Source organism: Drosophila melanogaster, chromosome 3L, assembly GCF_000001215.4.
Source record: "Drosophila melanogaster chromosome 3L".
NCBI classification, from domain to species: domain Eukaryota; kingdom Metazoa; phylum Arthropoda; class Insecta; order Diptera; family Drosophilidae; genus Drosophila; species Drosophila melanogaster.
The window spans coordinates 2,584,785-2,612,114 of record NT_037436.4 but is presented as its reverse complement, the minus strand read 5'-3'; the positions used below and the strand labels follow the sequence as shown (position 1 = coordinate 2,612,114).

Sequence of the window (27,330 nt, the reverse complement as noted above, 5' to 3'; positions counted from 1 at the left end):
CGTTTTGCTATCTGCAATCTGGGAATCGCATTCTGTCCCTTTGTCCACGCCATCCGCATCCACTCACGCTATGTTCGTTGTTCTTGTTTTTTTCCGGCCAAATTTTTGCAGAGATTTGCGTTTCAATCACATCGAGGAGCTGCCGGCCAACGCGTTCAGTGGTCTCGCCCAGCTGACTACGCTTTTTCTGAACGACAACGAGCTGGCTTACCTGCAGGATGGGGCTCTCAATGGACTGACGGCGCTGAGGTTCGTCTATCTGAACAATAATCGGCTAAGCCGCTTACCGGCGACCATCTTCCAGCGGATGCCGCGCCTGGAGGCGATGTAAGTGAACCCTCCTTAATTAAGGATCCCCTCTCGCAATCGCCTTACTTAACATCCTCCTCCTGCGCCTTCTACAGTTTCCTGGAAAACAATGACATTTGGCAGCTGCCCGCCGGGCTCTTTGACAACTTGCCGCGTCTGAATCGCCTGTAAGTCGTTGATGGTTCGATTCCCCTTTCTTTTTGGGTGGCCTTCCACTAACTTTCTGCACTGTCCTTCCCTCCGTCCAGGATCATGTACAACAACAAGCTGACCCAACTGCCTGTGGACGGATTCAATCGACTGAACAACCTGAAGCGCCTGCGACTGGACGGCAACGCCATCGATTGCAATTGTGGCGTCTACTCGCTCTGGCGTCGCTGGCACCTGGATGTGCAGCGCCAGTTGGTGTCCATTTCGCTCACCTGTGCCGCTCCCCAGATGCTCCAAAACCAGGGCTTTTCCAGCCTGGGCGAGCATCACTTCAAATGCGGTAATTTGAAATTTCCATTTAAGTAACAGCATAGAGCATGAACCAAGTTTATGTTTACGTACACTTTCCATCACATTGAAAGCACGATTTCTGATGTGCGGCGCAGATGCATTTTAATATCGAATTGATGGCCACTCTGGTTGAAATTACTTGCAGCCAAGCCGCAGTTCCTGGTGGCACCACAAGATGCCCAAGTCGCTGCCGGGGAGCAGGTGGAGCTGAGCTGCGAGGTCACCGGCCTGCCCCGCCCCCAGATCACGTGGATGCACAACACGCAGGAGTTGGGCTTGGAGGAGCAGGCACAGGCGGAGATCCTGCCCAGCGGCAGTCTGCTCATCCGCAGCGCGGACACCAGCGACATGGGCATCTACCAGTGCATCGCTCGCAACGAGATGGGCGCACTGCGTTCCCAACCCGTTCGCCTGGTAGTTAATGGCGGTAACCACCCACTCGATTCGCCCATCGACGCCCGCAGCAATCAGGTGTGGGCGGATGCCGGAACACCCATGCACGGAGCAACGCCACTGCCATCGCCATTGCCATCGCCACCGCACTTTACCCACCAGCCGCACGACCAAATTGTGGCCCTTCACGGCTCTGGACACGTGCTGCTCGATTGCGCCGCCTCCGGCTGGCCACAGCCGGACATACAATGGTTCGTCAATGGCCGCCAACTCTTGCAGTCTACACCCAGCCTCCAACTGCAGGCCAATGGCAGCCTCATCCTGCTGCAGCCCAACCAGCTCTCTGCCGGCACGTATCGCTGCGAGGCTCGCAATTCTTTGGGCAGCGTCCAGGCCACCGCCCGCATCGAGCTGAAGGGTGAGTAAATGCCAGAGATGCTCAATGTTAAGTGGGAATTTGTTTCAGTACAGGTACATAAGCACTTTAAAATCAACCATAAAAATATCTAAAAGTATGCCTGAATTTTTTATTATAATCACATCAAAAGAGCTTTATACTTTTAGACATCTCATTGAATTATGTCCCTGGTCGAAAGTTCCTTTTCAATCTACCCAAATGTGCACCCGAGTACTGCACATCTCTGGATCAGTCGTGGTGCAGTACCCACATAGAGTCCCCTTTCAGGCCACACTCCATCGCCCTGTGACAGCCACACAGTTGCAACCCGGAATACGAGTCACAACTGTCGCGCTTTACTCAATTTGCAGTCGATTTAATTTGTTTTCGTCTGGGAAAAGGGCGAATGGGGAACGACATGAACGCTGACCAGGATGCTGGCCAGGGCAACTCAACTGATATCGGGGCATTGGGACTTTGCGGATGAGTTTGGCCGGCGGGAGAAGGACTGCCGACTGTCGGTTAGAAATATTGCAACAACTTTGACAGCAGGTGGTGCCGGTGATTGGATGCAACTTCATGTAGACAAATCAAATCACAAAAGTTTGTGTTTTTGCACTCGGCAAATTTGGCAATTTGTTCAAGCAAAAAAAGTTCTGTAGAAAAGTTCTCAGCGATATTTCCAATAATTAACGTTTTATATTCAACAGCAAATAATATATATTTTTAAAATTGTGCGGAAAATAAATCAAAAAGAGGTGATATAATTTAGATCTACCTACATATTCCGCATTATTTATTATAGATAGCAGGTTTTTTTTTCGGTGCTCCGACTTTAGGCGGTAGTAAGTAAATGGCTCTGGGTTTGATTGGAGCACATTAAGCACTCCCGCTTCGTAGCTTCTTGGCCATTAAATAACCGATGAAGTGCATCCCGGCAGGAGGTTAAACCCGAAACAACTTGGCACTTGAGCTTTTTATGTTTTTCCATTCGTTATTGCCGTATTTCGAGCGTTTGTACGTGACTGTACTTTATTGCGCAATAGAAGCGGCCAACGGGGAGTGAAATTTATAAATATATATTCTCTGGGGCATGGGGATCACAGACGGCGAAAAGTGCAACCACCGCCTTGATGCAGCACAATGGCTCATTATAATTTGTGGTTGTCGGCACAAAATGAAGTGCGAAATTTATGCATTATTTGGCTGAATTAAGTGCAAAAATTATAAACTATTATGTGCGGCGAGGGCACGCACAAATTGTGCGCTGTGGCTTTAAAAACAGGGAATTGGGGGGAAATGGGGAGCGGCGAAAAGGGAACTGGGGCTTAGGGGATCACGGCGGATGAACTGTTTATGCAGTCAGGCGTGGCGCCTGGTCAGCATAATTAACCCGCCAAACGCATAAACAGACACGGGCAAACACAAATATTCGTACACAAGTAAATATGGCGGCCATGCTGAAAAGTATGCAGCGCGAATTTATATTTCATATTACGCATACGCCCCCTGGACAACGAGCAACGCACAGTGGTGCCACGAATTGCAACAAGTGCAAATTGCGTACATTACGATATGTTTTAAATGTTGTTTTAAGTAATATTGATTAAAAATATAGCATGTTTATTTTAAAAATATAAATATTTTGCTTTGTATGTCAAATTTTAAACATGACTTCCCACGGCACAGCGTTTAAAGCGGGTCAAAAGGCGAACGTTTCTGTGTTGTTGGTGCTGCGGCAACAAAAGACTCATAGAAACCGTACCAAAAAGCCAGGCCTCGCTTTACTCGCTTGTTGCTGCCATTTGGAGCAGTAAAATTGCTCGAAAATCACTCATTCGCCCCGTTGCACCGCTTGCCACTCTTGCAGAACTGCCCGAAATTTTAACTGCACCGCAAAGCCAAACAATCAAACTGGGCAAGGCCTTTGTGCTGGAGTGTGATGCCGATGGCAATCCGCTGCCCACCATCGACTGGCAGTTAAATGGAGTCCCCCTGCCTGGAAATACGCCCGACTTGCAGCTGGAGAACGAGAACACCGAACTGGTGGTGGGCGCTGCCCGGCAGGAGCATGCCGGTAAGTAGGAGAAGTGATTGCCAAAACGGTTTACATTGCATTTCATTCGATACCTTGGACATAATACCGTGAATCCTGTCCATTCTGCTCCACCACCCCCCACCCCCCTCATTCACAGGTGTCTATCGCTGCACGGCGCACAACGAAAACGGGGAGACGAGCGTGGAGGCCACCATCAAGGTGGAACGGTCGCAGTCGCCACCGCAACTCGCCATCGAGCCGAGCAATTTGGTGGCCATTACGGGCACCACCATCGAGCTGCCCTGCCAGGCCGATCAGCCGGAGGACGGACTGCAGGTAAACTCACTTACCGGGATTGGCCACGGAATCGGAAACTTTTTATTTACCCGCCACTTGTTGACGTTCCCTTTTTGGCCTCATTTTCCGCTTGGCCACCGGAAGAAGTGTATCCCAAAACTGCATTCATTTTGGTTTGAAAGTTATATTTTTATGAAAGTTAAAGTTATACTATGAAAATCCGCTGAGCGTTTCCCTTACAAAGTGACCAATTTTTAAATGGAATATAAAATATGTATATGATTTTTTTCACTGCAACTCCTCAGATTTCGTGGCGCCACGATGGCCGACTCATTGATCCGAATGTGCAGCTGGCGGAGAAATATCAAATAAGCGGCGCCGGCAGTCTGTTCGTCAAGAATGTGACCATCCCGGATGGCGGACGGTACGAGTGTCAGCTGAAGAACCAGTTTGGCCGGGCTTCCGCCTCCGCACTGGTAACCATCAGGTGAGCGAACGTAGGATTCCGAATCCGAAATCAAAATCAAATAGCTCAACTTTGGGCGCCGACCGCAACTTTAATTGCGCTGTCGGCGGCGTGAAGGGCGGATTGCATAAAACTCCATTAAAATCAAAAGGGAAAACTTTTGCTCAAAGGCGAAAAGAACGAGGGAAACTGGCAAAAGAAAAGGCCTCTGCCCGCAGAGGACGCACTTAAAATGCGTTTAAGTGCGCGGTAAAGTTGCTTAATTAATTGAAAAACAGTTGGGCCGCAGAAAAAACTGAACAGAAAGAAGTTGGCGTACATTTTGACATTTTTATGAAGGCAGCTTGGTAAAGTCACTTTAAAAACCCGAAGGGTGCCTTACTTCATTATGAATTTCAAATCAAATCAAAATGCTTTACAATTATTGCCAGCAGACATGAACTATGTACGCGTAAAATGAATTCCACTGAACTAAATTGCTGGGCAACCACTGCCGCAAACTATGAAAAGAACATAAAACCGTAAACTAAAGCTGCTGGCTAAACTGCAGCACAGTGGCCAGAAAACGGGTAAAAACTCCGAGAAAATCCCAGGGGATAAACATCAAACTCCGACTGGCTGTTATCAAAAGCAGTTAGCAGCTGGGCAAACTTGCTAATCCTCTCCAGTTGCCAAGGCACTGGGATCCACTGTGTTGTCAGCTAAACTGCAAATAAAATATGCACCCAGGCTCCAACTGCAACATGAACATCAAAAGGCGGCGAAGGAAAGCACAAAAGTTGTCGTCACCCTCGTCAGTTGCCAGTTGCCAGTTAGCAGTTTTCAGTTACCAGCTTTCTGTTGCCAGTTGCCAAACTGAAAAACGTGCTAAGCCCGGAAAAGCTACGTGCCACACTCACACTTACATGCCTTCTGAATCGGATGTAGTGCGGGGGGGAGGGGGCAATGGCAAAAGACACAGGCAGTGGAAATTCCTCGCTGAGGCAACCGCACAAGTTATCCAAATTGCCCAAATTGAAATTGAGTTGACAAGTTGCTGGCTGCGACAAGAAAAATAAGTGCTACACACCAAATAAAATGTATCTTTTCTTTGCAAAGGAATTTAAGGCGGAAGAACTATAGAATATTATTTCTTATGGCTGTAGTATATAGGTTGATGTGAACCTAAATACCTATAAATCGAACAATTTATTATTGAAATTGCACATGAATTTCGTGTATTTTTCTTGAGGTGCACAAAGACTAGAACTAGTGCCCATCTTGTACCTCAACTTTTACACTCCTTTTGCGGCCTTAGAAGTTTTCGAATTGTTTGTCCCGAAAAAAGCGACACGACGTGAATTTATTGAGCAAATGGTCTCAGCATCCATACGCCACAAGCCGTAAATCAATTTGAGGCTGCAAAAAAAGGGAGCCGTGGATGCTGACTTGGCCATTAACCACCGACTGGCGAACTGGAGACCCAATGATGGGCCACAAAAGAACCGCCGGAGCGGCTTACTTTCTGCTTACACAGCCATTTTCCCGATGCATAATGCAGCAGAAAAGCGGGTGGATAATGGTGCCAGTCCGTGGATTTCCATGTGTGGCTCCCATGGAGCATTTAGTGCCCAGAGATGAGGGGTCGAGGCAACGACGGGACGGAAGCTGAATCGGCTTACAGTTCTGTGCCGGTAGCATTAGAAACTTTACTCATTACGCCGGGAAAACCCAGTCACCAGACCGCAGCAAAGCAGCGGGGGCGGAAAATTATAAAGAAAAATCCAGAAAAAGAGTGCGAGAAAGCCGGGCGCCGCCAAAAGTGAAAAACTATGTTGGAAGAACGCAGGAGTTGCAGGCATCCAGGAGCAGATATCCTGGCCCATCATAATGGGTGTGAGTGAAAACCGCTGAAAGACCCCGACGAAACCAGTGCAACAAAAAAATGGGAAAAATAACAAAAATACCAAAACACCCAGAAATCCGCCTAAGTTGTGGGTAATGCTGGGCGTAAAACAAAAGCTTATCCTGTTACTGCCACTTTTGTTGTTGCCACCGCTCCTGTGATCCTGCTGCTGGCAAAAAGGCTAACCACGGAAATACATTGCCGTGCGCCACAGCATGTGGCAAGTGGGGAGTGAGCAGCGAGACGGCAGCCAGGACCAAAAGGAGAAACTTTACACCGAATCGGGCCACCGCCAGTGGTGACTGCAGGATACCCTGACTTAAGGATTTAAAATGTGTTAATGTGTTAAAGTGAATAGTTATAGTTACTTATACAAATGGGTAGCTGAATTTGAATGTAAGTCCTATTTATAAACCTAGTTATAAACCAATTGAATTGTCTTATGGGATATAGCAATATGATTCCTGCGTAATAAGATATTTTCGTAGTCTCCTTTTTCGCTTTCCCTTCTTCACTGAACTTTGTGAAAACAATTAATTTTTATTAAATTTAATTGGATAAACTATTAGCGTGTAAAATGAATAGCACTTGCCAGAGGTAATGTTTATAATTTCCTAGAGATACTTATACACTGCGAACTCTTTCGCTATGGCTTTTCCACTTTTAAACACACTTTGAGTCACCCGAAAATATGCATTATATGCTGAAACTTTCTCCAAAAACTATCAATGTCCCAAATACCGTGGGCAATTGTCGGCTATGGAACAACGGACAGCCCGTCGAGTCGCCCGAGGAAAAGGACATCGCCAGAGGGCAGCCGCTGAATGGCAGCGTGGAAATATGTAGTCCTTGGCGCCGCAATATCCACTGACACTGGTGCAGGAGCAGCAGGACGCAAGAGCAGCACTGGCAACTGGCAACTGGCAACCGATAGTGGCAGACTCTGGTGCAACAGGGTGTATTATGGTCGTTAAGTTATTACCTACAGCAGCGCCTCCGCCGCACAATGCCAAAGTTTACACAGTCGAAAGTTTCCTAGAGGAGCATTCCTTGCCAGCAGAATGCCAGGCATGAATTGTTGTTAATGCTGCCCTCCATGCTGCTCCTCCATTCGGAGTCAAGGCAAGGCGATAGGCAAGGCGCGGATTTTTCCGACGATTTTTTCCGCTGCACAGAGAATGCAGCATAATTTGGTTGGGAAGACAGGCGCAGAAAGGGGAAATGGACTGGCTGGCATTTTTATTAGACAGCGCGGCCCATTTGGGCGACTCCTGCCACTGGAATTATGGTAATTAAAATGTGCAAATGCCCTGGGATATCTTGATTGTTTCCACGCTTTGTGTTCTTTATGTGCGTGTCAACTTTTGCCTCTAGGCATTTAATAAAGATTAATAACAATTTAAGCCGAAAACTTGGGGAGTAATGCACTTAATAGTGCACAAACCAAGACTTGGGGTCACCAAATGCTATGGCTTGGGTCACCAACTCTCTTTTATCAATCAAACTATCTGCTTATGTTAACTAATCTTTTGTTTTATAATCCCCTCAGAAACAACGTGGATTTGGCTCCAGGCGATCGGTATGTGCGCATCGCCTTTGCCGAGGCAGCCAAGGAGATTGACCTGGCCATCAACAACACCCTGGACATGCTCTTCTCCAACCGATCCGACAAGGCGCCACCCAATTATGGCGAACTACTGCGCGTCTTTCGCTTTCCCACTGGCGAAGCTAGGCAGTTGGCCCGTGCGGCAGAGATCTACGAAAGGACACTGGTCAATATCCGGAAACACGTCCAGGAGGGCGACAACCTGACCATGAAGAGCGAGGAGTACGAGTTCCGGGATCTGCTGTCACGAGAGCACTTGCATCTGGTGGCGGAGCTATCGGGCTGCATGGAGCACCGTGAGATGCCCAACTGCACGGACATGTGCTTCCACTCGAGGTACAGAAGCATCGATGGCACCTGCAACAACCTGCAGCATCCCACGTGGGGAGCTTCACTCACCGCCTTCCGGAGATTGGCGCCACCGATTTACGAGAATGGATTCAGCATGCCCGTGGGCTGGACCAAGGGCATGTTGTACTCGGGTCATGCCAAGCCAAGTGCACGATTGGTGTCCACCTCGCTTGTGGCCACCAAGGAGATCACACCGGATGCCAGGATAACGCACATGGTCATGCAGTGGGGTCAGTTCCTGGACCACGATCTGGATCATGCCATTCCATCCGTGAGTTCGGAGAGCTGGGATGGCATTGATTGCAAAAAGAGTTGCGAGATGGCTCCACCGTGCTATCCCATTGAAGTGCCTCCGAATGATCCTCGTGTCCGGAACCGCCGTTGCATCGATGTGGTGCGATCCAGCGCCATTTGTGGATCCGGCATGACGTCCCTCTTCTTCGACAGCGTGCAGCATCGCGAGCAGATCAACCAACTGACCTCCTACATAGATGCATCGCAGGTGTATGGCTACAGTACTGCTTTCGCCCAGGAGCTGCGCAATCTGACATCGCAGGAGGGACTACTCCGAGTGGGTGTCCACTTCCCGAGGCAGAAGGACATGCTGCCCTTTGCTGCTCCCCAGGATGGCATGGATTGCCGCAGGAATCTAGATGAGAACACCATGAGCTGCTTTGTTTCGGGCGACATCCGTGTGAACGAGCAGGTCGGACTTCTGGCCATGCACACCATTTGGATGAGGGAGCATAACAGGATAGCCAGCAAACTGAAGCAGATCAATTCCCATTGGGATGGTGACACCTTGTACCAGGAGGCTCGCAAGATAGTTGGTGCCCAGATGCAGCACATCACCTTCAAGCAGTGGTTGCCACTGATTATTGGCGAAAGTGGCATGGAGATGATGGGCGAGTACCAGGGCTACAATCCCCAACTGAATCCCAGCATAGCCAACGAGTTTGCCACGGCTGCCCTGCGATTTGGACACACCATCATAAATCCCATTCTCCACCGCTTGAACGAGACCTTCCAGCCGATACCCCAGGGCCATCTGCTGCTCCACAAAGCCTTCTTTGCTCCCTGGCGTCTGGCCTACGAGGGTGGAGTGGATCCCCTGATGAGAGGATTCCTGGCCGTTCCCGCCAAGCTGAAGACCCCCGATCAGAACCTCAACACTGAGCTCACAGAGAAACTGTTCCAAACTGCCCATGCTGTAGCATTGGATCTGGCTGCCATCAACATCCAGAGGGGCAGGGATCACGGAATGCCCGGCTATAATGTCTACAGAAAGCTATGCAATCTTACAGTGGCCCAGGACTTTGAGGATCTAGCCGGCGAGATCAGCAGTGCCGAGATACGCCAGAAGATGAAGGAACTGTATGGACATCCGGATAACGTGGATGTTTGGCTGGGCGGGATCCTCGAGGATCAGGTGGAGGGCGGCAAGGTGGGTCCACTATTCCAGTGCTTGCTGGTTGAACAGTTCCGCAGACTTCGGGATGGCGATCGCTTGTACTACGAGAATCCCGGTGTCTTCTCACCCGAACAACTGACCCAAATCAAGCAAGCCAACTTTGGTCGAGTGCTTTGCGATGTGGGTGACAACTTCGACCAGGTCACCGAGAACGTGTTCATTTTGGCCAAGCACCAGGGTGGCTACAAGAAGTGCGAGGATATAATCGGCATTAATCTCTATCTGTGGCAGGAGTGCGGCAGGTGCAACAGTCCACCGGCCATCTTTGATTCCTACATACCGCAAACCTACACCAAGCGGAGCAACAGGCAGAAGAGAGATCTCGGCAAGGAGAACGACGAGGTGGCCACCGCCGAAAGCTATGACAGTCCGCTGGAATCCCTCTACGATGTGAACGAAGAAAGGGTCAGTGGTCTGGAGGAACTGATTGGTAGCTTCCAGAAGGAGCTGAAAAAGCTGCACAAGAAGCTGCGCAAGTTGGAGGACTCCTGCAACTCCGCCGACTCCGAGCCGGTGGCTCAGGTGGTGCAATTGGCGGCGGCACCGCCCCAGCTGGTTTCCAAGCCCAAGAGGAGCCACTGCGTCGACGACAAGGGCACCACACGGCTGAACAACGAGGTCTGGTCTCCGGACGTCTGCACCAAGTGCAACTGCTTCCACGGCCAGGTCAATTGCCTGAGGGAGCGGTGCGGCGAGGTCAGCTGTCCGCCGGGCGTGGATCCACTGACGCCTCCGGAGGCCTGCTGCCCACACTGCCCGATGGTCAAGTGAAGACAATGGTCAAATGAATTACGCATATCGACGTTTATCCGTAGTAGCCACACTCACTCTAATCAAAACCAAAATGGAAACACACCGGCAATTGCGCAATGAGCATGTTTAATTGACAATTAACTAACAATGTACTGCTACACGTGTAATAAAATAAAGCACATTAATAACCCATAATCATTTATTTGTACAAATTATGAAACTTACTTGGGGCGCTTCGAAAATATTTTTCAAAACGAAGTAGCTCCCAATTTGAGACTATCTAGTCTAGTCAAATTTGATATACTTTAGATGTGTGCCCTTGGCTATCACCAAGTCGTCCTTCTTGTGCTTCAGGGTGCAATCGATGAAGGCAAGGTACTTGCCCACCTTGGACAGATTGGCCTGAATCACCACATCGTCGCCCAGTTTGGCGCCGTTTAGAAAGTTTACACTAAGATCTACCGAAACTCCGGGATGACATGGCTTGGACATTAGGGCGTAGGTGGTTATCAAGTCCACCAGGGTCATGATATAACCGCCGTGCAAAAACTTGTACAAGTTCACATGATCCTGGTCCACCTTTAGCTCAGCAGTGCAGGCTCCATCGCCACCGTCTACGATCTTGACCTTTAATGGAATATAAGGATGAGATAATGATATTGGTAAGGAGACTCTATGGTGATCTAACCTTCTGTAGGTGACTTTCAAAGCCCGTTGACTTGTTGATAATCTCGGTGATGTGTTTAGCGAATTCGAGTCCCTTCTTGCGAGTTCCCATATTATTTATTGATGTTGCTTTACAGACGATCCGCTAGCTTCTATATAACTACAAAATGAATTAGTTTGTCCGATCGGAACGATTAGAAATATACTAGATTTAGTTTTGTAGATAGATAAGTAGTCGTAACGTGCACTTATATCTCAAGTGTCAGATAGTAATTGTTTTACAATAGAACAATCCAACTTTATTGTATGTATGACGTGTGTAAGTTTGGATGGGACTAAATCCATTAAAAAATAAATCACAGTAGTATATTAACAAATGGATTGCTTTGATTTTTTCAATATTTGATTTCATTATCTTCGAGTGCAGTTTTCCGCTTTTCGATGAAAAGTAAACAATTAGCAAGTATCAAAAAATAAGGTAAACATAATATAGCACGATATTATGAAATAGTTAGTATTTAGTTAACGGATCCTACCTAACTATCCCCGTACTGCCCGAAATTTACATAAAAATCTGAAAATCTAACGTAACACCTAACAAAACAATTTCAAAACAAACAACAGCTGTTTTGCGATAAGCAGAATCGCCAATCGATAAGTTAAAAGGGCAAATCGATATGCAAAGTCCTACCTATTTAAAAATTATCCGTTGGGATTTCTATAGTCTTTCATCTATTTTAGTTTTAAATATCTTTATTTTGTAAATTAAGAAATAACTAACTTAAGAAATAATAAATAATTAAACTAGTACGTCTTAAGCAGAGGTTCGAAAGATTTTATTTCGTTTTCTGACGATCTACAAAAATTGTTTTAAAAATCCAGTTTTTCCTTGTCGAACTGAATGTACTTGACCTGTCCGCCCTTGGCGATGATCTTTCCATCGGACTTACGCCTCAGAATGCAGTCCAAATAGGCCATTTTCTTACCGGCCCGCACGGTATTACAATCAATTTCAATAAGTTCGCCAGGTTTCGCTGCTGCAATGTAGCTTACATTCAGGTTGGCCGTAACTCCGGGATGGGATCCTTGAAATTTAAAAAAATTTCATTGTAGATTCTATAGATTGTAATAAACAAACTTTCAAAATACCTTTCGACATAAGGGCATATGTGGTACAATTATCAACAATTGTTGCCGTAAGACCACCGTGCAAAGTTCCTTGGCGATTCAAATGCTCATTGGCCACAGTGAACTCCCCTATTGCGCGACCATCTCCACCGCCTGTAATTTTAATCTGCGAATTGAAATTTGTTTACATTTTTGAATCTCTGAAGATCCCACGAGAGAGGTGAGCACTTCACGGTTATCGATTGCAGCGAGCTGAATTATGTAATACCATCACTGATGACAGTCAGCTGTTTTTGAGAGACTTCGACGGCGTCGCTTTAAAATCGGCTGCACAAATTGTTTAGAATCTTACCATTTTCAAGACGCGGTCGAATCCATTGGACCCGCTGGCGTACTCGGACATCTGCTTCACAAAGTCCTTTGAAAAGAAAGAACTTCAGTTATCTACTCAACAAGTTACATGGTGCTCTAACCATTCCCAGTTTCTTGGCCGCCATTCCGGTGGATTTGGATTCCTGAACTGAGCACGACGAAATGACGAAAGTTACTGAGGGAGAAATTTCACATGGCGTTCAAGATGTCGGGAAATGTGAGTGTATGCGTGCTAAATAGATATACCCACACATCTGAGATAGTGATTGCCGATTTCGCGCGGTTTGTTGTGCTCGCTCTGTTCGCACTTACAAATAATTCCTATTCTTCAATGAAATAGTGTAACTGGAATATCTTGTAATATAATTGCAGTTTGTTATTGCAATTAATAAATGTTTAATTTCGTTCTAGATTATCTGGATTTTCACCTTCTAGCCAAAGGATTCGTCCGCCAGGACTCGGTACACGACTTTGTAAACAGCGATTCCGATGGAGACTTTATAGCACTGAGCGGCTCCAAATCGGAAGTGATCACTCTGGAATTGAGCAGCAAGTTCATGGTCGTGGATCCCTTTCCGTATTTTGTGGCCATTTATGATTCCAACGCTGCGGAAACACGACCTCTGGACGTTTTGGCCAACAAAGTGGATCTGGTTGCCATATACGACAGCTGCGATGTCCTGGAGGCACAGCACTTGGCCCTGGACCCGGCATACACGGCTGTGTGCTCCGTTGCCGTGCCACCAGCCAGACTAACAGCTGTTAAGCGAGCACCCAAGCTGGCAGCTAATGGAAATCTCCTCCTGGGCTCCCTCAACACTTATGGATCCTTGAGCCTAATAAACAAGTCCGCTGAGTACAATCGTTGGAACCCTGTGGAAGGACTAAATATCGCTGAAACTCTGAGGGACACTCTGCTGCCTGAAGTGGACATCGCCAAGATAAAAGACTTTAAGAGCTATCAAGAATATATTAATCCCGCCTGGATCACTATGTTTGCTTGGTTACCTGATGATGCAGATGCCACTGGCCAGCATGTTTTGGTTCTGGGAACAGCCGCAGGAAGTTTGTGGTTGCTCACACTAAGCGCCGATGTCAAAACTCTTTTAAGTCATCAAGAAACGAAAACCTCAATGGGTCGTATCTGCCATATACAAGCTTTCAAGGACCTTCTACTGGTGGGCGATAGCAACGGACTCATTCACCTGTACCAATTGCCAGCTAAGGGAAATACAGCTCTCGCCTTAGTGAAGCCCTTGTGGGAGAAAGCCGATCGCATGGGTCTGCAAATGGCAGTGATCACTGAATGTCCCAGAATGGATTGCTATTATATAACCTGCTGCAAGGCGGCGCACCTGCTGACCTGGAGCATGCCAAGAACGGGGAGCACAGACTGCCTGCAAGCTCGGATCTATGTCGGCGGAATGAAGATCACCGCTCTCTGCAGCCTGGAGAACAGTAGCTACGTTGCAGGAACCGCTGGAAGCTGTTTGTCTTGCGTACAAATTATCCACGAGAATAATCAGCTTAGCCTGCAGATGCAATCGATAGCCATGGGTGTCCTTCAGGATTTCCAGGTGATGGGACTGTGCACCAGTAGGCACAAGAACTTAATGACCCTGTTACTCTACCGCAACAAGGAATATCTAAATGAAACTGTATCTCAAAAGAACCAGTTGGTTATGCAAGTGCTCAAGGTGGGGAATCAGGATCCACTTGATCAGCTTGTCAGGCATCTGGAATCCAATAAGCCCATGAATCACTATACCGATTTATTAGCTGGACTACGTCTGCACGTTTTTGCCGAGGAGAATTGGCAAAAATTTATGGACTTTTGTCCATTAGATTCCATTGAATTTGCCGATACCGCCACTGAAGGTCAGCTGCAGCAGCTGCAAATTAAATTTCATGTTCTTCAAAACGTGATTCGCCTGCAATCGAGCCACCTCCAGCTGACAGTTCACATCCAAAAGTCCCGGGATGAACTGCAGCTGCTCCTTGCGATGCTGAATATCACACACATAAGACTGAGGCTCCAGTTTATTGGGTCATTAAGTAAGAGATCACCATTCCAGGAGCAGGCGATAAAATGTATGTTCGAGGAGGCCCACAGACTGATAAATAAACTCAATGACGACTTCACGGAAAACCATGCCCTAGGATCCACAGCAAGGACATTCGTTGAACAAATGGGCAACCATATTCAGCACTTGCACGAGATGCTAGGTATACCTGTGATATCTAATCCCCAGAAGCAACTTCATCGATGCAGTGTGTCCTTTGTGGAGGTAAGAATTCACTAGAATTCATTTTAAGACAAGACTACAGTATCCGTACAGATCTCCCTCAGCTTGGAGCGACGCTACTGCAGCCTCTGCAACCGCCAAATCCTATTCGAGCTGGACAATCTGCAAGAACTCTACGAGTCGGGGAGACATCTGACATGTCCCGTTTGCCATGGAAGCTTTGCCACGGAAATGTTTAATGCATAAACGTTAAATTTATTCTCAATCTTAATTACGAAGTGTTTTGTGTGTCCGCCTCTAAGAGCAAAGCAAGTGAATCCATGGAGACACCTCACTCGGCTTCCAGATGCCGACACACATGGTCAGAAAAGGTGTGTGTGTCATTGTTAGTACTCGGAAACATAGATAATGGGAGTGGTCTCGATTAGCAGAATGTCCTGCTCCACCTGGCGAAGATCGGACTCCAGCTTGCTTTTGCGCTGCCGCTTGGCGATGCTGTCGATAAGGAGCGACATCGACTGATACTGCTTGGTCATCTCGGTCAGGCTCAGTCGCAGTCCCTCGAGGATCTCATTTCGCTCGGCCTGCTCCATCACCCGCATACCCGGCATTGGCGGCGGACCACTTGATTGGACGGATGCCCTGGTGAAACCCTTGATACCGCGGCACAGCTCCAGCAAACGTGCCTGTTCCTTGGCACACACCGCATTCATGTCGGCCAACATCCTCTTGGTTTTCTTGAGGTAAACAGGCACCTTGCCGAAATCCTTGCGGCAGATAAACTGCGGTACCAATCCGGAATTGAGTAGATCGTGACGAGCTCCCACGGGAGTGTCTACATAACGAGGTGGCGGGGGACAGGGAACCGTTTGTCCGGCACATATCTTGTTGCGTTTGATGAAGTTAGGTACCATTGCCGGCTTTTTGCCGCCACTGCCCGGTGGTGGTAGTGGGGGCATTGGCGGCATCTTGGGACACTTGTGGGTGTTCTCTCGCCGCCATTTGATGCCCTGGCTCTTGCGCAAATAGGCGCACGGTGGGTCAATCGGAGTGTGAGCACAGCCCATGGTGCGGTGGGCTGATTTCTTGGCCTCTGTCAGGACGCGGGTTCCATCGTTCTGGAGGATAATCGATAGCTTCTTGTCCTCCTCGTTAAAGCGTTCGCGAAGTCTCTTGGCATACTTGGCTGCCCTCTCCACAACAGCTGCAAAATTGCTTAAAGTTAGGTGGGAGGTAACGATTTTTAGTACGAATCCCTACGATTTTTGTAGACAAAAATTGATTCCTTAGGTCCTTGGGCCTTCACAAAGTCCTGCTCGCACTCGAGAATATTCTCATCGTGATGGGTGATATAAACCAGGGACATTGTAATACAAATATGTAAGGATGAAGGTAGGGAACTCGAAAGCGTGCTAGTTTACTGACTATTCGTTTAATAATAACAGTCTGTTTGGTGGAGACTCCTGCGTTGCCAAGTACCTCTGCGTTGACTTGGATTGATTTAACTCGAAACAAAGGTTGCTATAGGATTTCCAGAATAAACAGAAGGCAACATCGTTTCCTGGTGATATTGTAATATTCAGATATTTTCTAGCAATCGGAATTCGATATTTGTTCTGGATCTTTTAGGAGAACACACAAAATTGGTATTATTGTATATATATTTTTTAAAGCACAAAATCAAGCTACAGCTTGTGTCGCACACGAGTTACATTATTAAATTGTAAATAATTTGTTACCATATAAAATTCGTGTATATAAATATTTCGCTTGCGTATATAAAATAATTGTTTGCATTGTAAAATTAGCACTAAGATCGTTTGTCATGGTTACATTTTGATTCCGAAGCTTAACAATAAACATGGAAGTGTTGGAAGCACGATTTAAATACGAATACGACATAGATTCAGATACGGGTTACAGATTACAGATTCAAAACAGCACACAGAAATGCTGGTGCCGTCTTACAAGCTAGATATGTGGTTTAATGAATAATGAATTTGACGATGTTAACGAATGTAAAAGCCACTCGAAATTTGCACTGTTTTTGGATGGGGTCAGCTCTCCTCAGCTGACCACCAATAGGCACTACGAAAATCTCGGATCAGCAACATGGTCCTTCCTTTGCTATTGCACGTTGACAAGTAGATGTACTGGAGATATGATTTCATTTAGCTGAACCAGCAGTTTCACTTGTTGCCGCTGCTCTCGCGCTCCTCTCGAATCCTCTTAAATGCCTCCGTCTTGACAAAGTCCACGGATCTATAGACCACGCTGCTAGGCACTGGCGCTCGAGCTCCGCCAGCTTCGACGCCTGCGAATCGCATTCCACTAGCTCCATTTCCGCCTTGTGAGTACAGATTCCCCACACTCATGCTGGATCGATTTAGCAATGGCGGTTTGTTGGTCACATCCAGATCAAAGTACTGCAGCTTGTGCTCAGTCTGCGCCGCCGCTTGCTGCTTGGGAGCAGCTGCTGCCGTCAAGCTCATCATGGCAGCCGCTGCGGAGGCGGTGCGCTGATGTTGTACCGACATGCTGCCGGGACTGTTCGGATGATGCCGATGCTGTTGGCGAGGCAGGGTGCGGGTCTCGTGAAAGAAGGCGTTGGCTGCCGCCGGGGAGTGTACATCCGTTTCATGCGGCAGCACCATTGAGAGAGGGGCACCGGAGGAACGTCGCGTTGCCGGCGACATGGTAGCCGAATTGCCCAACTAAAAAGAAGTCATTAGTAAATTGAATATGGGTGTGCACAACGTTTGTCACTCACCTTATAGGCATTCGGTTTGCACTTCCTGTCCACACTGGGCGGTCCAATGGGCTGCTGCAGTTGGGCTGCACCCAGTTTATTGGTTAACTGATCTACGCCCACCGGGGGCTTTGCAGGAAACTCCTCCGGCGGTTTGTCCTCTACAACTGGCAATCCACCCGCCACCTTTGGCTTAAGTTTCCGGTTAACCGGCGGGCAGTCCGCCTGCTCCATGAAGTCGTATCGAAAAACATTGCCCTCCATCTTTGTGGGAGCTGCATTGGTGTAGCAGTGTCGAGGCAATGTGCGCGCACTGGTGGGCGATGATGCGACTGCCTGTGCCTCACCCATCAGGCCGGGATTCGCTGCCGCTGAAATTGCGGCCACTGCACCCAGATCGGCCGCCATGAGATTCGGTGTGGATGCTGCAATGGGATTGGAATTGTGCGGGCTGGTGACTGGTCGCTCGCCCAGCAGCTGGTTGACGTTGTAGTAAGGCTGCTGGTGGGACCTTGGAATGTCATAGCTTTCCTCGATGAAAGCGGAGTGCGCGTTGCGGCGGGCCACAATGGCCGGCGAAGTATTTTCCGTATCCGACAGCTGCGGCAGATCGCGAGGAATTCTGTCAATGCGCAGGATGATTTAGTAGGCCGTTTAAAATTGAATTGAGTGTGTGTTAACTCACTTTTCATTCTCCTTAAAGTCCAATATGAGATTATTTTTGTTCTTCAGCACCTTGGCCAGCTTATCCAGCGTTCCCTGGTCACCAGCCTCTGGCAGAGATGCTGCTCCTGCTAGCTTGGAACTCTTTTCAGCTGGTGGCACGATCGCTCCTCCTTCCTCGGGCATTTTAGAGAATCGCTGCGAGTACGTTAGCACGAATGATTCGTTTTCAATGGAACTATCCGAAGGTCGGGTACTGCGATCTGTGAGAAATCTTTGTTTACTACGAGAATTCGCTTTGATATTTGCCTTTTGAGTACTTACCCACATTCTCGCGCAGTGGCAAAGGATGAGCCCACTCATCGTCATCGGTGAAAACGCTTTCCGAATCGGAGTCGGAGCGTTGTTTACTAGCATTGTTATTGGCCAATTGTTGCTGAAAGGCCAACATGATAATTAATTATAAATAATGCTTGACGCGCATCGTTATCGCTATCAACTTACCAGACTCAAATTGGTTATCTTCGGTGAGTAGGATTGATCGTTGGTCAGATTTAGACCTATGTTATTATGACTACGCGGCGTATCGTAGAACTTGGGATCCAAGTTGTTCAACGGCGTGGTGGGGTTGTTTGGTATGGCCAAATCTGCGCCGGGCAGTGGAACGCCGGGCAGGAATCTCGGGCTGCCCGAGAAGCACTCGCTGATGGGTATGTACGGTCCGGATGCGGTGCTCAAAGCGGGTGAAGCCTGTACGCTGCTGTGTTGCTGGGCAGCTGCCTCCGCCAGGGTCTGCTGCGTGAGCACCAGATGCTCCGGCAATTTGCGCACTACTCCGTTGGCACTGACCGCCAAGCGAGCAGCTTGTTGCTGCTGCTGCTGCAGTTGCTCGGCGGCTGCAGCTGCCGCCTGAGCTTGGATCAAAGCACTGTGGTTTAGATAAAGAGCCGTGGCCGGCGATGGAGGCGGTTGCTGCTGGGCAGCCGAGAGCAGTTCCTGCTGATCGAAATTGGCATCGCAGAGCATCGTCTCGCGATTGCTGTACTCCGTGTTGACATACACCGAGTCTGAGTTATTGTTGCCGGCATTCGAGGGCATCGGTTGCTCTTCAATGACCGCCGGTCGTCGCAGCTGGGCAGATCCTCCAGCATTTGGGACCGAAGCCTGAGGCGCTGTGGTTCCGGCCGACGAGTGCAACGATGTGGTGGTCGTATTTTGAGTGGAGTTGCTTAGACCGCCACTGGAGCTCGTGTGTTGGGTGCGGTTTTCGTCTGGGTGTTGCAAGAAAAGAAAAACTTAAGAAGGGGTTCTTTGGACATGGGCTTGCGGACACTCACCTGCACCCACAGCTCCTAATGGCAACTCATTCGATTGCTTTGTGTCGTGTAGGTGACACACCTGGCAGATGCAGTTCACCCAGTCGCGCATATCCGCCTCCGTCTCAGCAGCCAGGTAGTAGGTGCGCTTGGGCGTCTTGATATCGAACATGTACTGAAACTTCTGCTTGCGATTCTCCAGCCGCAGGCCACAGTCCACCTGCTCGCACTGATCCAAATCGATAACGCCCTTCAGCTTGCGGCAGTTGTGGTCGGTGTAGTATTCGAGGCAGAACTGCTCCGGTATCTCGCCCTGCTTCAGCGTGAAGTAGCGACGCCTCCAGCGCTACAAAGATAATTTGGAAACAAGGCGTTAAGAGTTGCAACGAGGCGTACAGTTGGAAAAGCAATAGTGATTTCTCCTATGCCATTACACACACAAGATTCCTTCATAGCGACATATGTTAAATGGGTCGTGGAATTGCAAATATCACACGATAAACTGTCTTTGTTTTTTTGTAGCAAAACAATTCAACAAAGTCAAAAATTCCCCCAAAATGAGATTTGTAGATATTGCTTCTTTTGCAAAGAGTCTGAGAATATTAAACAAGATTACACTGTTACAAATTGTACTAAGATGCCTGAATAGTGATGACTAACTTCATCAGGTAGTTACTCATCAGGGCGAAGAGCAAATGAACAATCTTGATGCTTACAATATCATTTACGCATCAAAAATGTAATTTTCCTAGAGATCTGATAATGCGGTATTTATGATTAGAATATAGTGAATCATTAGCAAATTTTCTAGAATTTGCGACACGCCAAGGCTTTCTTTAAGTCTATCTCTAATTATACTATATCTTGCAGTAGTTTAGCTATATATAAACGTACTACGCGAGTGTACCGATGTCTCCGTTCTGGATTAAGATACCCTTACTGAGCGATGGACTCCGGTTGTTGATATGAGGGTAGGGTACGGCTGATCAGCTCAACGACTGAGTACACTATCACTGCTGGTGAGTAAGCGGGTGATGAAGCCCGAGTCAACAGAGACTGCAGCGGCGCTGCTTTTCCGCGAATCATATTTTGCATTGGCATTTTCTTGGGTAATCAGCAGACACACACACAGAAATAACACCCCCGCCCACGTTACCGTTAAGCGGTTAAGAAATTAACAGCTGAGAGGTTCGGGAACCCGCTGAAAACGTAAAACTCCAGCTGATAATGGATGGTTTTTTTCGGACTGTATAATATCAAGCTTAATTGAATTATAAACAATAAACATAATGCCGCACACAGGCCAGAAATTGGCACCCCGAGGCGCTGGAAATACGCAGCTCATTTTCTCGAGGCATCATTAGAGTTTGTTTATACAATGGCGCTCAAGATATTAGAAACGCAAACGAAAATGTGCGGGCAAAGGTTCTATTTTTAAAATGTTTCTAAATTTGTTTACTTTTAACGCGCCGGAAAGGGTTGTTTTTAAAATTAGATAGCTGCTGTAAACCTTTACAACAAAATATTCCATATTTTGTACGAAGTTTGATGTCAAGAGGTTAGTTATTTAATTTATATTGTATAATCTTAAGCAGTTTTCAAAATAGTGTGATTGAATACTACCATTTTGGACGCTATTGCACGCCTCAACATAAGCAAACAAATTGAGTACAGTGAAACCATAAAGTGGGTTTGCTGTAACTGAAAATTCTGTGCTGCAGACCTTTTGATCAACGGTTTGGGTGTTCTTGGAACTGTCGTATCCATTATAAGTGGTTTCAAATGAACGCTCTAGAGATGGGCACACTACAGAGTGTCGTGTCACGAACTCCTGAGGGAGAACTTCTATATTTTAGCTTTACTAGTTTAAAATCCAGTAAAATTTATTTGTCTGAGCAAATCATTCTATTTATATTTAATAATATAAGCAAACATACTTTTCAACTATTCATCCCCTAAATGTTTAAAAAATAATTAATCCAAAAATCTAATAAGTCATACATTATGATGGACTGTAAATAAAAATTATTATGCTGACACTACAACAGCGCATCTCTAGCATAGGCAAAATCAACAACAACAAGGAGCTGGAAAGACAAGTGCGTCATTGTTTTTTTGGTCATCGTCGGTAGTTTATGTTGCTGTTGTTGCACATTGTTTTGTGCTTGATCCGGCTTATCGTCCGTGCACATAAAAAAGCAAAAACAAGCACATATGCGCATAAAAAACATGCACACACGAAATACGGGGCAAGTAAATTTGATTAAACGCAACAGTTGGCGGAAATTTAATACACGAACGGCTCCCTAAAGTAAACATTAAACGAAAAATTAATTAAGCGTAAATTTAGACCAGGGCAAAAGAAAAAAACACGTTCCCACGCCAAAAGCAAACATAAACAGAAAGAAACTGGGTGACGGAGAGGGTGGTGGGGAGAGAGACAGAGAGAGAGAGAGGGAAAAACGCAGAGGAAGCCATCGTAAATTCATTCACATTTTGCAATTTCTGCTGCGGTTTTCAACTTGTTTGCATTCCAATCAACTGGAATACTGGAATTGCAATCCCTCGGCTTAATAATGAATTAAATCATACCACAAACAACAACGCCAAACAAACCCACACACACTGAGGCAGGCACCAATACAGGCTTAGCGTAATTGTAAAAAAATGCCACTTCCATTATCCATCGTTTTTTTTTATCATTTTCGTGAGTCAATCGATGGACAAAGATTGCGGTATTTCTCTTCCGGCTTCAAGTTTACCGTTAGCCAATTGCGACTCTCTTTTCTTTGCACATTTCACTAATCAGTGGACATTTCTGATTTGATTGGATCAGAATTTTCATTTTGATTTCGTTTTGAGCTGGGGTTTCCAGGAAAATTCCTTAGCACTTGCACACACGCACACACGCTCAGGTTTTCGAAAGCCTACGTTTTTCCATTTTCGGAAACTTACTGCTCGCCAAATGCGCTTGGTGGGCGGCGACTTAATTAGCCAGCCCTCGTAGAAAGTGCGATCCATTATTTTGCAGCGCTCGACGCAATTTACTTCGATTTATTTCACTCCACTCCGCGCACACCAACTAGAGGTGGGCCTCACGCTTGCGATAGATCTTCCGAGGCAATATCGAATAAGTATTCGATAGGCTTAAGCTAAGTCTAAGATATATCGAAATAAAAGATGCGAACGCTTATATTCGGCGGAAAGTTATTATTATTTATATATTTGTTTGGTGTAAGCCCCATTGCTTCAAAACTTGAACTTAGTGTAATATACCGTTTGCTTCAAATTGTTTTAGATTAGTGTGACCGTAGTTGACATTACCCAACACTGGCACTATTTATAATTTTGAGTTGTAAAAATTAAGTATTTACAATCTTGTAAAAAACAAAACAAAACCTTTTTTGGTTGCCATATGAAACGTGTTCAATCTAGTATTTTAAAAATAAGTCCACAAATAGCCCATATAAAATATGTATACATATTTCAAAAAACACAAGTATTTCTTTGTTTGAAAACAAGAATTTGCAGATAACATAAGTATTTACCTAATAAATCAGCATAATAAATCCAAACAAAAGCTAATAACTAAAATCTTAAAAACTTTAAATGCAAACGAAGTATAGTTTTACAAATACGTTTTATTCTGCCGTGTCAAGCGTATGCCTAGAACATACAGATTATCCATGTAGAATAGCAATTTCTTCCACGACGCCGCACAGCAGAGCACGACCACTACCCAGATCTCAGGCGGAACCTGCGCCACGCCGGAATCCTGCTGCAGCCAGAGCTTACTTGTCCTTGCTGTCGCCCTTGCCACCACGGATCCTACCGGTACGACGGGCAGCGATGAGACCGACCTTGCGACCGGCGGATGTGCCTCGCTTGACGGTGGAGGCCTTACCAATGTGCTGATGGTTACCACCACCGTGAGGATGCTCCACGGGGTTCATGGCCACACCACGCACCTTAGGCCAGCTGTTGCGCTTCACCTTGTACTTGTGGTAGGCACGACCGGCCTTCAGGATGGGCTTGTCGATACGACCGCCGCCGGCGACGATGCCAACCATGGCGCGGTTGGCCGAGGGCACGACCTTCTTGGCGCCGGATGGCAGCTTGACACGCGTCTTCTTGGTGTCCTGGTTGTGGGCAATCACGGTGGCGTAGTTGCCAGAGGTGCGGGCCAAACGGCCGCGATCACCGGTCTTCTCCTCCAGGTTGCAGATGATGGTACCCTCGGGCATCTGGCTGAGGGGCATCACGTTGCCGATCTGAAGGGTGGCCTTGCGGCCGCAGTACACGAACTGGCCGGTGTGCATGCCCTCGGGGGCGATGAACAGCTCCTTGCGGATCTTGTAGCGGTAGGGGTCGCGGAAGTGGACGACGGCCAGAGGAGCGCCACGGCCGGGATCGTGGATGATGTCCTGAAACATGGAAGAAGTACGATTCGCTTAGTTACACTTCAAAAGCAGTTAAGCCAAGTGAGCTAAGTAACTTCTAGTAAGCTGGCACAGGTGCTCAAGCACGTCTCTTGAATGTGGCATGGCCAAATGCAAGTGATCTCATCCACATTAAACGGATAGGTGTAGTTGGTGATCCTAGGAGCACGTTACTCACCTTGACAACTCCGCGGATGTAGCCGGAACGCTCGGCGAAGTCCAGGGAACGCAGCTTGGCGGCTCCCTTGCGCTTCTTCACGTGCGCCTTGAACACGGAACCAGCTCCCTTACGCTGTGCACGAATAACGCGACCCATTGCTGCAAGACAAATTCACGGGATTAGTACTCGAACTCCATATTGCAAATGCGGCGGTTTCACTAAATAAGATGGCCATCTTCAATGCAACACGCTACGGAATTTCGATCTTATTCGAATATTTTGACGGAAAATTGAAATATTCCATGTTACACGGTTATAATGTTAAATTGCGCACTGTAAACAATTTCCGCAATTGAAAACACCACCAAATTTACAAAATTTAGCACGTGGCTTACCGTAAAATTAAAATTGCCCAATACGACCACTCCGGAAACGGGGCGAAAAGAAAAGAAAAGAGGAAGACATCCTAGAGGTGGGCAGGGAATAGTGTGGCTGTGTTTGGCGTCTGGCGTCGTGACTAACGTGCTGCTGGGGAAAGAGCTGTTTCTCACTGCTATTTTGGGTATTCGCGAAATTGTTAATTTGCTAATAATAATAAATAAAATAATAAAATTTATCATATTAAATCTTCAAATTCAGTTTTCGGAAGTTTTACTAATCAGTAGCTCACTTGCCCAGAAAATTTGGTTTGATTTCAATCTTCGCAAGGTCAATTTCGCTGAAATCTGCTTTACCTAATCGAAACGTTTCTAAACTGGATAATTTTAATATAAGTTAATCGATTTTATATATGTATATAATAATTCAATTAGATGTATGAATAATTCGAGTTGAGCTGGAAAGTTGTGTCGAGCACTTGCCAATTGGATGAGAAGTGAAAAAGGCGACCCAATCAGAAATAAAATAGAGAGTGAAAAGAAACCAGTGGAAATATTCCGAAGCCGAAAGATATTTTGGACTATGCTATGCGTTCCACTGGCGTACATTTTTAGACGTCTTTATTTAACACATCTAATCTTCGACCATACATATCTTATTCTTATATTCCAATTCTGATTATTATATAACTTTAATAGGAAATGACTCAACGATTTGTGTTACCCTATGAAATAAAATATTAAATATGTTAATATTTTTTATTTTCCCAGCCTCTTTTTTCTAATTGGAATTAGTAAATGTCTATAATCTAATTTATTGATTACAGTTGCAAATTTGTTAATTTGCTATTCTGAAAGAGAAGAATATACGGGCACACGAATTGGCCTTTTACGGCTCGATATGTTTGCGGTATGTGCGCAGAAATGAGAACGGTAATCGCGGGGTATTTTTCAGTTCGCGATGGAATAAGCTGCCATCGGCTAATTGGTCACACTGTTGGAATCCGTCGGGGTTTTGGCGTCGCGTAAAACGGAAAACCGTTCTGATTTTCACTGAAGTTGGGAAATTGAACTGTTCAGCTGGTTGTGCGATGCAAAGGCGATAGGCGCCCATCGCTGTGCGTGAAGAGTACGTATTCGCGGTGCGCCAGTGAAAATCGCGAGTCCTGCGCGAGAACGCAAAACGCAATCGGGAGGAAAAAGCGAGTGGCAGATTTTTTCTGTCTACCTACACAAACACATACGCAGGCTACTGCACTGGTGTGGGTGTGTGTGTGAGGCTGGTCCATCGGAGCGCCGCAAAAAAAATATTGAAATTGTGCAGTGTGTGCGAAGTAGCAGATGAATCGGCAGTGATAAATAAATGGTTTAAGGGCGAGAAAAGATTTTATAAAGTGCTGGGGAATTAAAAGAGCCGCGCCCCGTTTGCCAAACGTTAACTAACACACACAAACACTCCGTCACAAAACACACATACGCACGCAGAGCCAGAGCAGTGAGAAAGAGAGATGGAGAGAGACAGAGAGCGAGAAGAAGAGCGGAGAAGCGAAAAGAGAAAAGTTGTATGACAGCAACAAATAGTTTGTTAATTGCACGGGTTTTTTATTGTGGCATTTGTCATTTAGAGCGTATAAATCTTAAATCGCGGTAAAGTGCGTATAAATCTAAAATCGCAGTAAAGTCCTGCGGCCGCTCCTTCTCCACTCTATTTCTCTCCCCGTTGTTTTGTCCCCTCCCCCCGTTCACCGTCTTATTTGCATTTCTCCTCTCTCCACCTCTTTCTGCGTGCGAAGAATCAGCAGCAGCAATTCTCCAGATCCAGAAGAACAAAATAAAATAGCAAATCAAAATGGCGCACCAGCAGCAACAACAACTGGCTCCATCGGTCAACTGTTCACTGGACGATATCGATCTGACGGCCCTAAAAGTGAGTCAATAAGCTGCGGTTATCCATCTCGAATGGAAATGGAATACGACTAGAAATAGAACCAGCAGCAGAGCCCCCCGAAAATAGAGCCCCCACATTGCCCCCTCCCCATCAGCTATATTCATTAACAAGCCTCGCCCGATTAACGGGAAAGTGACCGCCCCGTGATTATTTTCCCAGGTGTGGTCGTTTACACTCCAATTTCCGTTCGTTATTTGTTAGTTCGATTTCACAAACTATTTACACTATCTGAAAGGTTTCACAATCGATTAGTTTCAAAAAGATGTAAAATATACCGAGATGCAACCAATACGAATTCTTTTTTTTTGATATTATGATGAATTTTTTATTTTATATTCCTGCAATTCGCAAAGAAGCCCCTTTACTCAGAACTTGGTTCCAAAAATACCCCACAATATCTTACCCAACTCGATTGGCCTTTCCAGTCGTCAAACCCTCGAAGGTTTCCCCCGCACATTTATGCAAATTGTTTAAAAGTACAACAAAAGCGAGTTCTTTTTCTTTGTGTTCTTCCTTTTTTGCACTTTGCCATGGCAACGAAAAAAGGTTTTTTTTTCTGGATTTCCGTTCTCCCCCTCGAAGCAATCACAATAATAATCGAGTTGATAACTGCACATTGACATTTCGATTTCATTGCCTGACAAAAAACCACCCAACTTGGCACCACCCACCCTGTAAGTTTTGAATGTGAGAGTGGTGTGCGCAACTTTTGACCGGCCGGTGCCACCTTCTCCGCTTTGCCAAGCTATTTTTTGTTTCGCTTCGTTTCTCAATGAATTTGTCGAGTCTTAACCCCCTT

At 46.5% G+C, this 27,330-nt stretch overlaps 8 protein-coding genes across 24 annotated transcripts in view; 3 read left to right on the top strand and 5 right to left on the bottom strand.

Moving 5' to 3' along the window:
* Positions 1–10,660, top strand: part of Pxn (Peroxidasin) — a 28,610-nt gene extending 17,950 nt beyond the window's left edge. For 4 of the 5 annotated variants that reach the window (NM_079167.5, NM_206255.3, NM_206254.3 and 1 more), the window contains 8 exons: positions 112–327; positions 405–476; positions 558–799; positions 956–1,621; positions 3,471–3,677; positions 3,796–3,974; positions 4,241–4,422; positions 7,836–10,660. In NM_079167.5, the coding sequence (NP_523891.2) occupies positions 112–327; positions 405–476; positions 558–799; positions 956–1,621; positions 3,471–3,677; positions 3,796–3,974; positions 4,241–4,422; positions 7,836–10,485 (4,414 nt within the window). In that variant the 3' untranslated portion in view covers positions 10,486–10,660. Of the gene's footprint in view, positions 1–111; positions 328–404; positions 477–557; positions 800–955; positions 2,381–3,470; positions 3,678–3,795; positions 3,975–4,240; positions 4,423–7,835 lie in introns of those variants that run through there. The other variant, NM_167957.3, reaches the window with a different exon arrangement.
* CG16986 (uncharacterized protein) lies at positions 10,579–11,784 on the bottom strand. Of its 2 annotated transcripts, none has more exons than NM_139475.3 (3): positions 11,670–11,784; positions 11,156–11,293; positions 10,579–11,094 (listed from the first exon to the last, which is right to left on the bottom strand). In NM_139475.3, exons 2-3 carry the CDS (start codon positions 11,243–11,245, stop codon positions 10,753–10,755), a joined length of 432 nt encoding a protein of 143 aa, NP_647732.1. In that variant the 5' UTR covers positions 11,246–11,293; positions 11,670–11,784; the 3' UTR covers positions 10,579–10,752. The 2 variants fall into 2 exon arrangements, with proteins under 2 accessions (NP_647732.1, NP_001189035.1); NM_001202106.2 differs by having other exon boundaries at positions 10,654–11,094.
* Positions 11,785–11,872: 88 nt separating this feature from the next.
* On the bottom strand, positions 11,873–12,818 carry CG16985 (uncharacterized protein). Its single transcript, NM_139473.4, has 4 exons — positions 12,735–12,818; positions 12,614–12,679; positions 12,283–12,427; positions 11,873–12,218 (listed from the first exon to the last, which is right to left on the bottom strand). The coding sequence occupies exons 1-4, from the start codon at positions 12,756–12,758 to the stop codon at positions 12,004–12,006; spliced, it is 450 nt and encodes a 149-aa protein (NP_647730.1). The 5' UTR covers positions 12,759–12,818; the 3' UTR covers positions 11,873–12,003.
* CG12182 (uncharacterized protein) lies at positions 12,536–16,273 on the top strand. 3 transcript variants are annotated; one of them, NM_001299993.1, is made up of 3 exons: positions 12,536–12,850; positions 13,045–14,921; positions 14,973–16,273. In NM_001299993.1, exons 1-3 carry the CDS (start codon positions 12,796–12,798, stop codon positions 15,123–15,125), a joined length of 2,085 nt encoding a protein of 694 aa, NP_001286922.1. In that variant the 5' UTR covers positions 12,536–12,795; the 3' UTR covers positions 15,126–16,273. The 3 variants fall into 3 exon arrangements, with proteins under 3 accessions (NP_001286922.1, NP_647731.2, NP_001261334.1); NM_139474.4 differs by having other exon boundaries at positions 14,973–15,148; NM_001274405.1 differs by having other exon boundaries at positions 12,536–12,990; positions 14,973–15,148.
* Positions 15,117–16,334, bottom strand: CG16984 (uncharacterized protein). The gene is made up of 2 exons (NM_139472.3): positions 16,140–16,334; positions 15,117–16,083 (listed from the first exon to the last, which is right to left on the bottom strand). The coding sequence occupies exons 1-2, from the start codon at positions 16,243–16,245 to the stop codon at positions 15,266–15,268; spliced, it is 924 nt and encodes a 307-aa protein (NP_647729.1). The 5' UTR covers positions 16,246–16,334; the 3' UTR covers positions 15,117–15,265.
* Positions 16,335–16,524: 190 nt separating this feature from the next.
* Positions 16,525–22,701, bottom strand: dos (daughter of sevenless). 2 transcript variants are annotated; one of them, NM_167956.2, is made up of 8 exons: positions 22,563–22,701; positions 20,502–21,913; positions 19,629–19,953; positions 18,796–19,562; positions 18,616–18,727; positions 18,314–18,554; positions 17,650–18,250; positions 16,525–17,593 (listed from the first exon to the last, which is right to left on the bottom strand). In NM_167956.2, the coding sequence occupies exons 3-8, from the start codon at positions 19,777–19,779 to the stop codon at positions 17,069–17,071; spliced, it is 2,397 nt and encodes a 798-aa protein (NP_728757.1). In that variant the 5' UTR covers positions 19,780–19,953; positions 20,502–21,913; positions 22,563–22,701; the 3' UTR covers positions 16,525–17,068. The 2 variants fall into 2 exon arrangements, with proteins under 2 accessions (NP_728757.1, NP_523890.2); NM_079166.3 differs by lacking the exon at positions 20,502–21,913.
* A 530-nt stretch (positions 22,702–23,231) lies between these two features.
* RpL8 (Ribosomal protein L8) lies at positions 23,232–24,659 on the bottom strand. Of its 2 annotated transcripts, none has more exons than NM_167955.2 (3): positions 24,602–24,659; positions 24,225–24,539; positions 23,232–24,031 (listed from the first exon to the last, which is right to left on the bottom strand). In NM_167955.2, the coding sequence occupies exons 2-3, from the start codon at positions 24,360–24,362 to the stop codon at positions 23,399–23,401; spliced, it is 771 nt and encodes a 256-aa protein (NP_728756.1). In that variant the 5' UTR covers positions 24,363–24,539; positions 24,602–24,659; the 3' UTR covers positions 23,232–23,398. The 2 variants fall into 2 exon arrangements, with proteins under 2 accessions (NP_728756.1, NP_524726.1); NM_079987.3 differs by having other exon boundaries at positions 24,225–24,364.
* A 915-nt stretch (positions 24,660–25,574) lies between these two features.
* msn (misshapen) overlaps positions 25,575–27,330 on the top strand; it is a 31,694-nt gene continuing 29,938 nt past the window's right edge. For 4 of the 8 annotated variants that reach the window (NM_206252.3, NM_079940.5, NM_001274403.1 and 1 more), the window contains exons 1-2: positions 25,575–25,712; positions 26,377–26,510. In NM_206252.3, coding sequence (NP_995974.1) covers positions 26,433–26,510 — 78 coding nt within the window. In that variant the 5' untranslated portion in view covers positions 25,575–25,712; positions 26,377–26,432. The other 4 variants (NM_206251.3, NM_001274404.1, NM_206250.3 and 1 more) reach the window with 4 other exon arrangements.